General features: G+C 55.3%; 1 protein-coding gene across 1 annotated transcript; it reads left to right on the forward strand.

Moving 5' to 3' along the window:
• The first annotated feature begins 2,488 nt into the window (after positions 1–2,488).
• LOC136454515 (uncharacterized) lies at positions 2,489–17,703 on the forward strand. Its single transcript, XM_066454910.1, has 3 exons — positions 2,489–2,884; positions 16,070–16,211; positions 17,693–17,703. The coding sequence occupies exons 1-3, from the start codon at positions 2,489–2,491 to the stop codon at positions 17,701–17,703; spliced, it is 549 nt and encodes a 182-aa protein (XP_066311007.1).
• The last annotated feature ends 486 nt before the right edge of the window (positions 17,704–18,189 follow it).

An 18,189-nucleotide genomic window follows, 5' to 3' on the forward strand; every position in this document is an offset into this window, starting at 1 on the left:
GCGGTTGGGGCCATCTTCCCCAACAACGACGCCAAGGGGAAGCAGAAGGACGAGGCCCCCGAGGCCTCGCCCGCCCGCATCCCCAAGAAAAAGAAGAAGGGTCGCCCAGGGAAGCAGGAGGTCTTCGAGGCCGTCCATGTCGCCACGACAGATCGCAGGAATCCCCGAGGCCCCCGGGGCCCCGGGCTATTTGACGACATGCTGAAAAAGCCCTGCCCTTACCATCAAGGTCCGGTGAAGCATGCCCTCGAGGAGTGCACCATGCTCCGGCGTTACTACGCTAGGCTTGGGCTCCCCAACGACGATGAAGCCAGGAAAAGGGGGGCCGACGAAAGGGACGGCGATAAAGATGATGGGTTCCCCGAGGTACACAACGCCTTCATGATCTTTGGCGGACCCTCGGCATGCCTCACGGCGCGCCAACGAAAGAGGGAACGTCGGGAGGTCTTCTCGGTCAAGGTGGCCACCCCCCGGTACCTCGATTGGTCTCGGGAGGCAATCACCTTTGATCGGGATGACCACCCTGATTATGTTCCAAACCCCGGGCAGTACCCGCTTGTCGTCGACCCGATCGTCGGCAACACCCGGCTCACCAAAGTTCTCATGGACGGAGGCAGCGGCCTCAACATCCTCTACGTCAACACTCTGGAGCTCCTAGAGCTCGATCATTCACGGCTCCGAGGCGGTTCTGCACCCTTCCACGGCGTCGTACCGGGAAAGCGCACACGACCCCTCGGGCGCATCGACTTACCCGTCTGCTTCGGCACTCCCTCCAACTACCGCAAGGAGGTCCTCACCTTCGAGGTGGTTGGATTCAAGGGGGCTTACCACACCATCTTGGGGCGCCCGTGCTACGCCAAGTTCATGGCGGTCCCCAACTACACCTACCTCAAGCTCAAGATGCCAGGCCCCAACGGCATCATCACCGTCGAGTCTACGTACGAACATGCATACGACTGCGACGTCAAGTGCATCGAGTACGCCGAGGCCGTCGTGGAGGCCGAGACCCTCATCGCCGATCTCGACCAGCTTGATAGCGAGGTTCCCGACACCAAGCGGCGCGCCGGGACCTTCGAACCCACAGAGGCCGTCAAGCTCATCCCCGTCGATCCCGCCGACCCCGACGGCCGAGGTCTGAAGATCAGCACCACCCTCGACAGCAAATAGGAGGCCGTGCTCGTCGACTTTCTCCGTGCGAACGTCGACATGTTCGCGTGGAGTCCCTCGGACATGCCGGGCATACCAAGGGAGGTCGTCGAGCACGCCTTAGATATCCGGGCAGGCTCCAGGCCGGTAAAGCAATGCTTGCGCCGATTTGACGAGGAGAAGCGCAGGGCCATCGGCGAAGAAGTTAAGAATCTTATGGCAGCCGGGTTCATCAAGGAAGTATTCCATCCAGAGTGGTTGGCTAACCCTGTATTAGTCAGAAAGAAAAATGGCAAGTGGAGGATGTGCGTGGACTACACCGGTCTAAATAAAGCGTGCCCGAAAGTCCCATTCCCACTACCACGAATTGACCAAATCGTCGACTCCACCGCGGGATGCGAAACCCTTTCCTTCCTTGATGCATATTCTGGTTACCACCAAATCAAGATGAAAGAGTCCGACCAGCTCGTGACTTCCTTCATCACTCCATTCGGCATGTACTGCTACGTAACCATGCCGTTCGGCCTCAGAAACGCGGGGGCTACTTACCAACGGTGCATGATCCAAGTCTTTGGCAAACACATCGGGCGAACCGTCGAGGCCTACGTGGATGACATTGTAGTCAAGTCCAGGAAGGCCGGTGATCTCGTCGGCGACTTGGAGGTTGCCTTCACATGTCTCAGAGAGAAGGGCATCAAGCTCAACCCTGAGAAGTGTGTCTTCGAGGTTCCCCGAGGCATGCTCTTGGGGTTCATAGTCTCGGAACGGGGAATCGAGGCCAACCCGGAGAAGGTCTCGGCCATGACCAACATGGGCCCGATCCGAGACCTCAAGGGGGTGCAGAGGGTCATGGGATGCCTTGCAGCCCTGAGCCGCTTCATCTCGCGCCTCGGCGAAAGAGGCCTGCCCTTGTACCGCCTCTTGAGAAAGTCCGAGCGCTTTTCTTGGACCACCGAGGCCGAGGAAGCCCTCGCCAGGCTCAAGGCACTGCTCACCAACCCCCCCCCCCATCCTGGTTCCGCCCACCGAGGGCGAGCACCTCTTACTCTACGCCTCCGCGACGACCCAAGTGGTCAGCGCAGCCGTAGTAGTCGAAAGGAAGGAAGAGGGACACGCTCTACTCGTCCAATGACCTGTTTACTTCATCAGCGAAGTGCTCTCCGAGACTAAGACGCGTTACCCCCACCTCCAGAAGCTGGTTTACACCGTAGTCTTGGCTCGACGCAAGCTGCGTCACTACTTCGAGTCCCACCCGGTGACTGTGGTGTCGTCTTTTCCTTTGGGAGAGATAATCCAAAACCGGGAGGCCTCGGGTAGGATAGCCAAGTGGGCTATCGAACTCATGGGAGAAACCTTGTCTTTCGCGCCTCGAAAAGTGATCAAATCGCAGGTCCTGTCCGACTTTGTAGCTGAGTGGACCGACACGCAGCTGCCACCCGCTCAGATCCAATCAGAATGCTGGACCATGTACTTCGATGGGTCTCTGATGAAGACTGGGGCTGGCGCGGGCCTGCTCCTAGTCTCGCCCCTCGGGATACACATGCGCTACATGATCCGGCTTCACTTCGCCGCCTCCAACAATGTCACCGAATACGAGGCCCTCGTCAACGGCCTGCAAACTGCCATCGAGCTTGGAGTGCGACGTCTCGACATGCGGGGTGATTCCCAGCTCGTCGTCGATCAGGTGATGAAAGAGTCAAGCTGCCATGACCCCAAAATGAAGGCGTACTGCGCGATGGTACGTCGCCTAGAAAACAAGTTCGACGGTCTCGAACTCAACCACGTTGCGCGAAAGTTCAACGAAGCCGCGGATGAACTGGCAAAAATGGCGTCGGCACGAGCCCCGGTCCCCCCGAACGTCTTCGCCAGAGACCTCCACAAGCCATCCGTCGACTACGCCTCGGCGACGGAAGAGGGCACATCGGCCGAGCCCAAGGCAGGGCCCGAGGCCCCCTCGGCCACCGAGACCCCGCCAGCCGAGCCCGAGGCCATGGCGATTAACGCAGAGCCTCCCAAGGTCGACCAAGGAACGGACTGGCGAGTCCCTTTCCTTGATCGCCTCGTTCGAGGAGAGCTTTCTGCGGACAGAACTGAGGCCCGGTGGCTTGCGCGACGAGCCAAGACTTACGTCCTCTACAACGGCGAGTTGTATAGGCGTAGCCCATCGGGTATTCTCCAATGATGCATCACCACCAAAGCTGGGCACTCCCTACTTTGGGACTTGCACGCGGGAGTCTGCGGGCACCACGCGGCGCCTTGGGCGCTCGTGGGTAACGCCTTCCGACAAGGTTTCTATTAGCCAATGGCGGTGGCCGACGCCATGAAGATAGTACGCTCCTGCGAGGGATGCCAGTACTACGCTCGACAGACGCACCTCTTGGCCCAAGCCCTCCAAACCATCCCCATCACATGGCCATTCGCTGTGTGGGGGCTGGACATGGTTGGGCCTCTGCAGAAGGCACCCGGGGGCTATACCCATCTGCTGGTAGCCATCGACAAATTCTCCAAATGGATCGAGGCTCGTCCGATCACCCAGATCAAATCCGAGCAAGCGGTGCTATTCTTTACGGACATCACCCACAGGTTCGGGGTTCCTAACACCATCATCACTGACAATGGGACGCAATTCACCAGTCGCAAGTTCCTAACGTTCTACGACGACCACCACATCCGGGTGGCCTGGTCGGCCGTAGGACACCCAAGGACGAACGGCCAAGTAGAATGTGCCAACAGCATGATCCTACAAGGCCTTAAGCCAAGAATATTCAACCGGTTGAAGAAGTTTGGCAAGAAATGGCTTGATGAACTCCCGTCAGTCGTCTGGAGCCTACGAAACACCCCGAGCCGAGCCACGGGATTCACACCGTTCTTCCTGGTCTATGGAGCCGAGGCCATCCTCCCCACTGACTTAGAGTACGGTTCACCGAGGCTACAGGCGTACAACGAGCAAAGCAACCGCACCGCCCACGAAGACGCCCTCGACCAACTGGAGGAAGCCCGAGACATCGCGCTACTACACTCAGCCAGGTACCAGCAAGCCCTACGACGCTACCAAGCCCGGCGCATCCAAAGCCGAGACCTGAAGGTGGGCGACCTGGTGCTGAGACAGAGGCAGAGCAACAAGGGCCGCCACAAACTGACCCCACCCTAGGAAGGGCCGTACATCGTCGCCCAAGTGCTGAAGCCCGGGACCTACAAGTTAGCCAACGAGAAGGGCAAAATCTTCACCAACGCTTGGAACATAGAACAGTCAAAGCTCAAGGATTGGCGGCCGGCGCGGGAGGGACCACCTCTTCTTCAAATAGACCAGCCAGCGCTACGCCAGGTGCCTCGGCCGCCTCCAATAGCTTCGCGACCTCCACGTCAGCTTCTTCGTCGTCTTCTGGCAACACATAGCCGTCGCTGACAGCCTCGAGGTTGATAGCATAGTGCGAGGAGACGACGGCCAGGGCGTGCTTGACGCCCGTGTGCAACGCCCCCCGGAGCCTCTCGTGGACGCGGCCGCTCAACGCAATCAGGCGGCTCCCAAGGGAGTTGGCCGATTGGACCCCCTCGACGTCCAGGGCCTCACAGGCGGTGCGGACTGCGCTGCGCAGCGCCTCATGCTCCCGGACCTCAACATCCAGCGCCGCTTGCGCTGCAATGGAGGCCTCAGCCGCCTGGGAGGCCTCTTTCTCCAGATCTACGTCGCAACGAGGGGTCAGAAGTCAAACGCAAACCAGAACAAAAAGAACTAAGAGCACGATTCGGCGGAACTTACCCTCGGCCTTGCTCTTCCAATCTAAGGCCTTGGTCCGAGAGGCCTCGGCCGCCTTGGTAGCCTCGGCCAAGGCGACTTTGGTCAGCTGATGCTCGCTCTGCTCCGCACCCAGCTGCCTAGCTATGGCCTTGGCAGAGGCCGTCGCTTCTTGGGCCCGAGACCTGAAGGCGTCTCGCTCCTCCTCCAGTTCCTTGACCTTCGCTACCAGAGGGGCAGACTGCTCCTTAGCCGTGGCCAACTCGGCCTGAATGTCAGCACAACGAAGGCGAAGGTCCTCCACTTCCACACTCCGCGCCGACAAAAGCCCCTGAGCATCGGCGAGCAGGCCTATCTGCCGCCGGAGCTGGTCCCAGATATCCCTCTCCCTTCGTAGGAATACCGATTTCCCAAGGGATCGGGTCTCGAGCTCCTAAAGAGGCAAAGCAAAAAACGCGCGTCAAACATTGCGAGGGGGCTCGGAGAGGAAACAACGCGGCACGAGAGAGGAAAAGTACTTACCTGGGTGACACCGGGCAAGTCCCGTCCCACAATAGTCATCGCGGTCTGCAACGACCGCACTACAAGTTGGCGGTACTACTCGAGGGTATCCCACCGCCCCCCTCTACGATATCTTCAAGGGCGAACATAGGCTCCCCCTCGGGATCAGCCCGGTCCCACCAGAAAACACGCGGGAAGTTCCACCCACGGGGCTCGGGCCGCAGCCGGGCAAGGGCCGAACTCCCCTCGGCAGGATCTAGGACTGGCTGCTCCGCGGTACTGGCCGCCTCGACATCCGCCGCCTCCTTCTCGGGGGAGGAATCATCAGACGAGATTGTCTGAACTAGGGGCGGCGCCAAAACTTGCTCCGTCTCCACTTCCATCGCCTCGGCCTCGATAGATCTAGGGGCTCCGGCCTCCGCCATCTCTACCTCGGTGGCCCCGGCATCCACCGCCTTGACTTCGGAGGCCTTGGGGGCTCCGGCCTCACCCTCAATGGCCTCGGCAATGGTGGACGCCCCAGCCTCCTTCGCCCCAAGACTCACGACATCGCGAGGCGTGGGCTCCTCCTCCTCCACTCGCTCCGCGGCCGCCTTAGCACCCTTTTCCTGGGCAGCCGCCTCCTCCGAAACGGCCCCGCCCGACGCCGCGCCACGCTGCATGCCAGCCTGCGCCTCCGCTGCCTGATGGGCGGAGGAGCTAACGTTCACCTTGAGCGCCTTACGGGGCGCCAAGGCAGGATCCTCCACCAGATGCTTCTGGCTGGAAGCAAAGACACTCCCAAGGTCAGCATGCGACCAAAGGACAAACAGGGAGTACTATGGACTCCACAAAGAAAAGACGCTTACCGCGAACGGGGATGCAGCCGCTTCGACACCGCTAGCCTCCTCTGCAACGGCGCCGGTGGTGGCAGCGGCGCGGCCTCGGTATCCACCGAAGCCAGCTGGCCTCCGCCGGACCCCGGCACCTCCTTGACCCTTCGTGGAGACGATGGGGTCAGCCCCACCGTCGCTCGCTCCACCGCCACCGTTGGACCCATCGGGCTGACGGCATGCTCCTCCGACACCCGCGCCTCAGGCATGTCGGCCTCGGCCTCGGCCCCGGGATGGGCCGCCACCGGCCCCGGGACACCTCCTCCTCCTAGGGGCGTCAGGCTCCTTGCCGGCGCCCCGGGCACCATCTCCCTAATGTCGGGGAGGCGTTCCAGGCAGGCCGTCCCCACGTCGCGCCCGTCGCCGTCGCCCGAAGAATCCGACACCGACGACGAGGGAGACGGCTCCAACGGGAGGCCGTCGAGCTTCTGACGCCGGCGACGGGCGTCCAGCTTTTCGCGCACGAGGAGCTTCTTCGTGCGTTTTGCCTCCTTGGCATCCTTCTTCTTCTTCTCCTCCTCGGCGCGCGCCCTGTTCACGGCTCGTAGCTGGGCGTCCTCGGGAACAGGCGGTGGGGAGTCTCGCACGTCCCTTATCCCCTACGGCAACGACGAAGTAAGACAGCAGACAAAAAAGGCGAAAAACAAGAAGGCCACGAAAGCATCGGCAACATCCAACTCACCAGTGAGATGTACCCCCGTGAAGGGCGCATCGGGAATGGCATCAAATCGTCGATCTTCGGCCTCCCGTCTACCGCCTCTCTCACCCGACGCAGGGTCTCATCGTCGGTAAGGGCGAAGGCGGACATCTTGATACCGGCAATCGGGTCGCGCGGGGTCATCTCGAACAGCCGCCGCTGCCGGGCCATCAGCGGCAACACCCTCCGGTGGTGAAAGGCCGCCACAACCACGGCCGTCGAAAGGCCGCGGTCATGTCGCTTCCCCAAGGCCTGCAATAGCGGCTCCAGCCTGGGCTGATCAACCTTGATGACGCCGTATCCCCACTTCTCTGGTTGACTCTCTACAACCCGCCCGGTATAAGGAGGAAGTCCTCCATCGTCGTTGCGGAGGGAGAACCAGCCGTCGTACCAACGATGGTTGGATGATGATAGCTGGGCCGGGATGTAGAGGGACTGCCGGTCTTGGCGCACGTGAAGGGTGCAGCCGCCGGCCCTCTGCACCTTCCGAGCCCCCCTCGTTCCCCCCGGCTTGGTGGTGAACGTCGCTCGGAACAAGTGGAGCCACAACTCCCAGTGGGGAGCGATCCCCAAGTACCCCTCACAGACGGCGACGAAGATGGCCGCCTGCGCGATGGAGTTGGGGCTGAAATTATGAAGCTCCACGCCGTAGTAGTGCGGGAGCGCCCACATGAACTTATTCGCCGGCAGCCCGAGGCCTCGCTCGTGGAAGACGACGAAGCTCACCACGTAGCCGTCGCGCGGCCTCGGCTCCGACTCATCCCCCGGGGCAATCCACTCCGGCTCGTCAGGGTCGGTGATCGGGCGAAGAAGACCAGCCTCCACGAGCGACTGTAGCTTCTCCTCGGTGACGTCAGACCGCTCCTAGGGATCCGCCGGGAGGATGACGGGACCACCAGCCATTGCGCGGTGGAGGTCGCTGCTACGGTGGTAATCTCTCTCTCTTTCTTTCAGTTTCTCGCTCTCGCCCTTCTCCTCCTCGGCGCTCTATGCTCTCAGCAACGGCACAGGGGCGGCGAAAGCAAATGCGGAAAAGGTAAGAAAGGGGAGGGCGAGGCTCTTTGCGTATTTATGCAGGGACGAGATGAAACCACCGGGCGACGAAATCGGGGAAGTTTCCCCAAAAAGTCCGGCGCGGTTATCCAGATCCGGTCTTATTGCCCACGCGCCCACTCCCTCCTCATTAATCACGCGTGCAGGTACGTCCCGTCGGCTGACGCCACGTCACGTCCGACCACAACAGCAGCAGGCGCTGTTTCGCCTCCCCAAAAAAGCCGCCTCAAAAGACGCGCCTGCCGTTATTAACCGTAGGGAGAGAAATAACCCCCCCGATTCCTTTCAGGCAAAGGAACTGGGCACCGAGCCCGCTACGGTCCAGGGGTTCGAAGGCTGGGCCCTTAGGGGTTTCGACAGCCGCCCCAGGGCAACAGAGTCAGGGGCGACTACGGGCGAGCCTATGCGAGGCCGAGGCCCAAGCAAGCGAAACGCTTGGGACGCCCTGTGTCGTGCCCGGGACCGGTAGGGAGGTCTCCGAATGGGATCCCACCGTAGGGAGGCACCGAGCCACTGAGGCCCAGTGAACGGCCTCGGCACCCACTAGAGAAACCCTCCAGTACTCTTGGAGCGCGTCTCCAGACCGCTAGCCGACCCCCAGCGAATGGGGTACCGGCCTCCACTCGGACTTACCCGATAACAGCTCACCGGAAATGCCATCGCTCGCGCCCACCGAGGGTAGCGCGGCATGTTCCACCCCCTCCTTCCGAGCGAAAAGGAAGCGCGAGGGTCGAATAAAAAGTCAGGGGAATCCCCGACGGCCCTCTTGCTCCACGCAGAGGCTAAGGGACTCTACCTGCAAACCATTGCCGAGGCCCAGCGACTTGGGCTCGCACACGAGGGGGCTCGGCAAAACAAACCCTCCTTCCGAGCGAAAAGGAAGCGCGAGGGTCGTTCAAAAAGCCAGAAGATCTCCTGACGGCCCTCTTGCTCCGTGCAGAGGCTAGGGAGCTCCTTCTGCAAAAGACACCAAGACCCCGCGACCTAGGCTCGCACCCGAGGGGGGCTCGGCGGACAGACCCTCACGCGCGAGGGGCGAACCAAAAGCCAGGAGGACCTCTGACCGCTCTCTCACTCCGTGCGAGAGACTCGGGGGCTCCTCCTGCAACTTTGCCGAGACCCAGCGGCTCAGGCTCACACACGAGTGGGCTCGGCAAACAGCCCCCCGTCCGAGCGAAAAGGACGTGCGGGAGACGGACAAAAAAGTCGGGAGGACCCCCGACTGCCCTCTCGCTCCGTGCGGAGGCCCGGGGGCCGTTCCTGCACCCAAGATAAAGACAAGCGACCCGAGTCCGTTACGGTCCAGGGGTTCGAAGGCTGGCCCCCCAGGGGTTTCGACAGCCGCCCCAGGGCAAAAGAGTCAGGGACGACTACGGGCGAGCCTGTACGAGCGCGCCCTGTGTCGTGTCCGAGACCGGCAGGGAGGTCTCCGAATGGGATCCCACCGTAGGGAGGCACCGAGCCACCGAGGCCCAGCGAACGGCCTCGGCACCCACTAGAGAAACCCGCCTGTGCTCTTGGAGCGCGTCTCCGGACCACTAGCCGACCCCCAGCGAACGGGGTACGGGCCTCCACTCGGACTTACCCGATAACAGCTCACCGGAAATGCCGTCGCTCGCGCCCACCGAGGGTAGCATGGCATCTTCCACCCCTCCTTCCAAGCGAAAAGGAAGCATGAGGGTCATACAAAAAGCCAGGGGTACCCCTGACGGCCCTCTCGCTCCAGGCGGACGCTAAGGGGCTCTTTCTGCAGCATCGTCGAAGCCCTGCGATCCGAACTCGCGCCCACGGGCCCAGCAAACACAATGAAAACCCCTCACTCGAAAGAGAAAAAAAGCCCCTGAAGAAGTGAAATCACTCCTCTAGGGCCTCGGGGGCTACACCCGGCAGGTGCGCTCGCGCGCACCCACCGAAACCTTAAGTACAAAACACCATCCCAACAGGAACTATCAAGAGCCAATTCTCATCAGAACCTTAGGGGGAGTGCCTCCACTCCCCCAAGGCTCGGGGGCTACTGTCGGATACAGTGAGAAGGGGTACCCTAAGCACGAACCAAAAAACGGCTGCTTAGACTTCGAAAAAGTCGAAACCAGCTAAACACCGCTGGCCTCGGCCGATTCTCCGACTCGCCCGAGGCCCCCTCACCGCTGGCCTCGAGCGAGCCCCCACCAAGGGCCTCGGCCGGGCCGCCGACTCTCTGTCTCGCGCGAGGCAGGCTCGGCAGCACTCCGCTGCCTCTTCCTTCTCCCGCCCCTCTGACAAAACGTCGTGTCACATTAACTCAGCCAACTGCTGCCCCTGACATCGGCCGCATGCTCGGCACAGTACAGCAGAATGGCCGATGGGACAGGAGGCAGGACTGGGCAGAAGTTACCCGCCACTGTGCTAACCACTAAAGCACATAGTTGACGCCCATGCCTCACTGTGCTACCAACTCCTGCTCCGAGAACAACGCAGCGTGGGGAGCCACGTCGGAGATACTGTGGCCTCAGAATCAGCACCCAGGATCAACAATTCCCCCCAAGGCCTCGGCGGAATGCTTCAGGGGCTCGGGAGCCTGAGGATCCATGTCCGCCGAACCCCCCACGATGGCTCGGCCTCGCCGTCTGCGGAGCCACAGCTCCCTACGATGTCATCACATGATGACCAGCACGACGCCCGCCATGCCCTGCATCAAGCTGTACTGGAGCCCCACGACGCACAAGATCAAGTACGACCGGCACGTCACTTCTACATGACAAGGATGGGGCCACTCCATCAACCATACCACAACAGTGGCCGGCTACAGGGCTCGGACACACCGCCCCCATTTATGGAGCAGGAGGTCTCGGCATCCCGACGCCAACTCCGCTTCGTGCGAGGCACCCTAGAGGATGCCTTGGCAAGGGGCCTAACCTCCGTCTCGTGCGAGGCCTCATTCTCTGTGTCGCTCGGGGCCGGCTTGTCCATGGTCCATCGGCCCCCACCTCGACAGCACGTCACGTCTCATTAATACTTTCAACCACTCCCGCAATCTCCGCCGGACAGCGGCTCAACGTCACAGAATGGCCGATGCAACCCAAAGTCGCATCAACGCCGTATCAGCTGGGACAGGGCACGGCGGGGGTTACCGACAACTGTGTCCCAACACTGTGTCCACGGTCAGCACCTGGGACAGAGCGTGACGGGGGTTACCAGCCACTGTGTCCTAACGCTGCACCCGCGACTCGCCGCCCGCTCAAGGCCTCGGCACTATGCACTAGGGCCTCGGCAATCTCGGGGTTCGTGCCCACCGAGACCCCCACCGCAGCGTGAGCCTCGGCACCAACTAGGCCTCGGCCTCGCGCACAATCTGCCCACCAGGGCTTGCACGTTCGCCGTCACATCCGCTCCGAGACATTCCCGGGGCTCCCACGACGCACAGGACCTGATGGGACAACCACGCCGCTCCAGCACTCCAAGGACGGATCGCTCCTACGGCCACATCGCCACCAGAACGGGCCACAGGGTTCGGACGTGCCACTTCTATTGACGCTACGTCGCGTAGTGATACATGTACTACCTTCGTTCTCCCTTCAACTATAAAAGGAGAGGACTTGGGCCTCGTAGGGGAGGAGGAACACACCGATAGGACGACACACTTCTACGCTACTTGAGAACAACGCCTCAAGCAGCCCGCACGACCCTCGCCGAGACCTGGGGCTAGCTCCCTCTCTCACCTAGCTTGTAACCCCCTACTACGAGCACTCCGATGCAAAGAACATAAGATCGACCTCTCAGACTGGACGTAGGGCCTCGTTTGCCTGAACCAGCATAAACCTTGTGTCTCTTTGCATTACCATCCGGGATTAGGGGCACGCAGCACAAATTCACTCGTCGGTAGAGGGACCCCCGGTTCCAAAACACCGACATGTTGCGAGAGAAAAACACTGTTCTGGCTGAAAAAAACAAGCCGAATAAGTTGGTTTCTAGGTAAGCCGAACGGGGCCATACACTACCGGAGACGACTTCTTTGCCGAGTATCCCAGACTTTGCCGAGTGCTTTTTATCGGGTACTCAGCAAACCACCTCTTTGCCGAGTGCCAGAGATAAAGCACTCGGCAAACAACTGGTACTCGCCAAAGATGTGGTTTGCCGAGTGTCGAGCTCTCGGCAAACAATAACACTCGGCAAAGACTAGATTTGTCGAGTGTCAAACAATAACACTCGGCAAAGGGCCGCCGCCATTAACGGCCGACAGCCGCCGTTAACACTTTGCCGAGTGTCTTCTCCTGACACTCGGCAAAGAGCTGATTTATCGAGTGTTATTTTTTGACACTCGGCAAACCGTTTTTTTTTCACTTTTGACCTCCAAACTTTTTCTACAGTCCTCATATAATACCTGGTACTCCATGTTCCAATATGGCACATTTCTCGAACTTTTTCTATATTTCTTTAATTTATTTTATTTAATTGAATTTTCTTGGATAATTTAAATTATAACCGCTAGTCATTCGAATAATGAAAAATGAATGAAAAAATGATATTCATGTTATTTAGTATAATGTGAGGTCGTATCCAGGAACAAACCGCCAATTTCGAACATCTTGTTCACGAAACATGACCACGAACTTGCGGTCGAGTTATTTTTAAATTCTATAAAAAGCAAACGAAGTCCGAAAATCATGAAACTTGTCACGATGTCATGATATCATATGTGGAGGCTGTGATAAAAATTTGATAAGGTTTCACATAAGTTGTCACGTACGATGCTTACCACCTCGTCGGCCTCTTCACGAAATCATGAAACTTCTTCGGAGATTCTTTGGTTTGCAAGCATCGTACGTGACAACTTGCGTGAAACCTTCTCAAATTTTTATCACAGCCTCCACATATGATATCATGACATCTTGATAAGTTTCATGATTTTCGGACTTCGTTTGCTTTTTATAGAATTTAAAAACAACTCGACCGCAAGTTCATGGTCATGTTTCGTGAACAAGGTATTCGAAATTGGTGGTCTGTTCCTGGATACGGCCTCACATTATACTAAATAACATGAATATCATTTTTTCATTCATTTTTTTCATTATTCAAATGACTAGCAGTTATAATTTGAATTATCCAAGAAAATTCAATTAAATGAAATAAATTAAAGAAATATAGAAAAAGTCCGAGAAATGTGCCATATTGGAACATGGAGTACCGGGTATTGTATGAGGACTCCAGAAAACGTTTGGAGGTCAAAAGTGAAAAAAATACGATTTGCCGAGTGTCAAAAAATGACACTCAGCAAATCAGCTCTTTGCCGAGTACCAGGACAGCTGGCACTCGGCAAAGAATTTAAAAAAAATTTAAAAAACCCTATTTGCCGAGTGCCAGGCCGGGTGGCACTCGACAAAGAATTTAAAAAAATTAAAAAAAACTTTTGCTGAGTGCCAGATCGGGGCACTCGGCAAAGGGGGGATTTAACCCCGTCGGCCCAGCCGACCCACAGACACGCACACACACACACACACCGCTCGCGCCAGCGCCGCCGCCACCCCCGCCAGCGCCCACGCCACCGGAGGAGGAGGAGAAAGAGAGGAGGAGGAGAGGAGGAGAGGAGGAAGGAGGAAGAGAAGGAGGAGGAGGAAGGAGGAAAGAGGAAGGAGGAGGAGGAGGAGGCGCCCCTTTCACTGGTACGCCGCCGCCCCGCCGCCACTGTGTAGCTAGTAGAGTAGCTTAGTTGTAACTAGTTGTAATTAGTTCTCTTGCTAGCTCTCTAGTATAGAATTAGTTGCAAGATTGTTTGTTTGTGTGGAGGAGGCTTGCTTGTGGTGCTTCAGAGCTATAGCAATATTTTCATGTTTCGTATGACCATCACATATTGTTTGTTTTTATGGCGTATTATAATCTAGTAGGAGGCCAATAACTGTATAAACTCTGTGGTACTATACAGCGTATTCTTGCATGTTAGTTCTGTCCCCGCACATCTTTAATTTGTAGATCTATTGCTAAAACAATAGACATGATTTTTCATGTATCAAACTTATAAACGCTAGGGTTATACAGATGACCATCTGATTCATGCTATTTCCATTAGAATGCCACACGTAGCTAGTTGTACATCACAACAAGCTAAGCAAGAATAAAATTTGCCATAGAAGCTCCACCCATTAACATATAAAATAACAGATCGAACTATGTTATACTTGTTCGTATAAACCAAAGATGAAAAATCGTTGTCGAGGAAAGCAAACCTTTTAGTAGTAATAGTACACATACCAGAAGGAGATAAACTAGTACTTGAAGCAAATCTCACAAGCACACAGAGTTACATGTCATCCGATTATTGTGCCCTGAATAGAACAAGTTATCAAATGTATCTTCCAACTAGGATTACAAAAAGCCAGGCAAAAATTCGTCATCTTTTAAATGTCGCAACATTCCTCAAATATTGGGTCTTCTTAAATAATCTGCATATGCTATAATTAGTTTATATAAATCAAATAGCTGCCCTTATCTAAAAAAAATCAAATAGCTGCAGGTGGAATTCGGCCATCATTATTTAGACCCTAGGAATTGAACAGAGGAAAGGATGCTCCACGAAACAAAGAAACAATCATGACTAATCTTTTGTTTAGACCCTACCTATCCACAACTGCAAAGTGAACATCAATGATTCTGTGGTATATATAATATGTAACAGTTATTAAAGGGAAACAGAGTAATATTTTAATGTGAAACCCACTTTTAACTTGAGTTAGCAATGGACTTCTCAACTATATATAATAATATAATAACTATGTTCGAACATTCCCCATTCTGATACTGTTTCGAATATATACACCATGTTCTCAACTATCATAATACAGTGTTTTTCTCTCACAATAAAACAGCATCAGTCGACTTATAAGCCACAGAAAAGATGGTGGGCGGTGGGAGTAGGAGGAGGAGCAGCCGCAGGAGGGAGCCGTCGCCTGCCGCCCCGTCGCGTGAGGAGGAGGAGGAGGAGGAGGAGCAGGTGCCCTAGGAGGACGCCGAGGAGGCGCAGGAGGACAACGAGGAGGAGGCCACAGTAGGGGGTTCCGCTTCCTCTAGTTCGTTGAGCGTCTACTTGTGAGGTCCCGCGAGCCTCCCTCAGCGACCGATACCTCGTGAGAGACGCCCGCTGATTCGACCCGAGAGGGAAAAGTAAGTAACTTTAGATGTTATCACTACTTTATATGATATGTTGAAAATCAAAATAGAAACTAATAATTTTTCTTAATCACTTGGGCAGGAACTGGACGATTGTGGCGAGTGGAGGTGGTCACACACGCCAAGTCAATGACATACTCGGTCTTCTGTGCAAGGAGCACTTCCCTGGCCTGGTTGAGTACGCCGGAGTGACGAGGCCGGCCTACTCGTTTGACCACTACGCCGCTGCCCCCGATGCTACAGATCGGGCCCATAGGGTATTCAACAACAAGGCGGAGCGGGTAAAGCAAGAGCTATGGGTAAGTCTTCCTCGCACTACATTGCTCAATACGTCGCATTTATTGAATATTCTTGAAATAATGAATGGATACATCATGTTTGTATGCAGGATTTCTTTAGATGCTAGGACGGACATGAGGCCAGGGCGGATGCGGTGGCTACCAAATGCTGCAAAAAAACACGTCGTGGACATGCATTACGAGGCACGCATCTAGGCCGTCATAACTTACCATGGGACCGTCCTTGGAACAAAGATCACCAAAAGGGACACAAGAACCATGACGCTGACCCGGGACCAGTACCTACAGGTAAATACAGAATATTAATACTGATTCCTTTTGAGATTAAGTAGGCTTAATTTCGTCTTCTGATATGTCATGTACTTGATGGCCTGTAGATGATTCCTTATTGGTGCGCCGCGCATCCCCAGTGCCGGGAACAGATGGTGGACAAGTGGTGCTCACGCGAGTGGGAGGAGACGCACAACTTGTGCCAGGAGCAGCATTTGATGATGCCAGGTGTAGCACACCATCAAGGCAGCCGCAACCTCAGCGGATACGCAGAAACATGGGTACGCGAATTCATTTATTTATTCTAACGCTCAATTCTACATGATTTCTAATCATCTTGCTGTTTTTCTCACAGTCGGTGTCACATGGTGGCCAGCCTTGCTCCATCTTCAAGGCATTTGCTATGGCCCACAAGGGCAAGGCGACGTCCGACGTCGACTACAACCTGGAGGACAGGGCCGAGGCGTACAGCAATGCGACCGTCCACAACCGCCTTAGTGAGTACACATCGATGGCAAGGGAGGTCCATGGGCCAGAGTACGATTCGAGCACCGAGGACCTTGATGGAGAAGTCGTCATGAGGGTGGGAGGAGGCAAGAAGCATGGGCGGTACTGGATTGGTGACGGCGCAATCGACTCGGCCGCTACTCACAGTCTCTCCCAGATTCGAGCAAGCAGCACAAGCAGGAGCCCGGCCATACGACCTCAGCAGGACACTTCACACCACCGGGTGGAGGCACTCGAGGCTATTCCTAGTTTATTCGTCGTTCATTGGTTTTTTCATACCTTTCCTTTGCATTATTGTAACATTGGGGTGAATATATTGTAGGCCCAGCTGGAACAAGAGAGGAGGATACAGGAGCAGATGCAGGCAAAGATGGAGAGGGTGGAGGCCGAGCGGGAGGCCGAGCAGCGGAGGATGACGGAGATTCTTCAGTACATGCAAAGTCTTGGCGCCGCTACGGGTGTAGTTCCGCCACTTCGTTATTCGCTCCACCTCCAACTCCACCTCCTCACTATTCTACTCCTGTGAGTATAAATATTTTAGTTTATATGTTCATGCTTACGGTCAAACCTAGTAGAGTATGAAAGTTTTATTCATGTATGGTATATATTTATCTTGTCTCACACATGCAATCTCTTCTCCTTTGTGCAGAATCAATCGGCGGCATCGAACGATCCTCATGCTTCAGCGAATCCTTCACCAAATTAGTCGCATTGGCCATCTTGGTGATGATACTTGTGGTTGTTAATGGTACTTCTATTTGTAATTGTGGTTGTAGATGATGGAGCACTTGGATTACTTGTGAACTTATTTGTGACATATTGTGAGACATGTGACGTTTTTTATATATATGTGACGTTTGTGATATATATATGGTGTTGGTGATATATATGTGTTGTTGATGATATATATGTGATGTTGGTGATATTTGTTATATATATCTTCTGTTTGTTTGGATGGAATGTAAAAAACAAATAAAAAGGATGTTTTCAGTCACTTTGCCGAGTGCAATGGCCATGACACTCGGCAAAATGACGACCTGAGAACATGCTTGGGAACATGCTTTGCCCGAGTGCAAAGGCCATTGCACTCGGCAAACATCACAGATTTGCCGAGTGCCACGGGCCAGGCACTCTGCAAAGGTCGTCTGTTTGCCGAATGTCTTGCCGGTGGCACTCGGCACAGTGGTCACCTTTACCGAGTGTCTAAGTCAACGGTGCTCGGCAAAGAGGCGACCTTTGCCGAGTGTTTGACCTTAACACTCGGCAAAGCCACCGTTACTGTGGCGCTCACCGTCACAGTGACTTTTCTTTGCCGAGTGTCAGATTAGCACTCGACAAAAAGGTCTTTACCAATACACTGTTTACCGAGCGTCCTTTGTCGAGTGTAACACTCGGCAAAGGCTTTGCCGAATGCCTAAGGCACTCGACAAAGAAGCTGAATCCAATAGTGACACTGGGCTGTTTGTTTCAGCTTCCGGCTGATAGAAGTTAGATAAAAGGTGAAACAAATAGGGTATTCGTCTTCACCTGGCATAGAGTTTAGTGGAGCACCCTACCCTTGATCACACCTATTCTTAGCTTCTTCGCCTTAGTCCCTAACACATTTGTCCCCCAAAATCTGTGTCGTTTGGCCTTGCCATTATTTTGATGTAAAACTTTGACTTGATCATTATTCAAACACCTATTTACGAGTGGTGGTCAAATTCTGGCCTGTTCTAATCCAAAAATCTCCGTGTTTGGATCTTTGGAATTAAATTTATTCTAAAAATTATAATTTAGGTATAGATTAATTAAGCTAATATAGTTATATATAGAATATATCACTACTAAAAAATGATTTTGCGAGGCAGTGGCCTTTTGTTAAGCGAGGCAGTCACACAATCCAACCGTCTCGTAAAATGCCAGACGATTAACGTCGTTTCCATTAACGGAGGCGGTTAAAATTGTCCGTCTCGTAAAATCGATTTA

This window comes from Miscanthus floridulus, chromosome 5 (assembly GCF_019320115.1).
Source record: "Miscanthus floridulus cultivar M001 chromosome 5, ASM1932011v1, whole genome shotgun sequence".
NCBI classification, from domain to species: domain Eukaryota; kingdom Viridiplantae; phylum Streptophyta; class Magnoliopsida; order Poales; family Poaceae; genus Miscanthus; species Miscanthus floridulus.

Bases quoted from the DNA above. Each gene is read 5' to 3' on its own strand.
- LOC136454515 (XM_066454910.1), top strand. From the start codon at position 2,489: ATGGGAGAAACCTTGTCTTTCGCGCCTCGAAAAGTGATCAAATCGCAG. The intron at 2,885-16,069 runs GTACGTCGCCTA...TTTTTCTCACAG, and splicing joins TGAAGGCGTACTGCGCGATG to TCGGTGTCACATGGTGGCCA.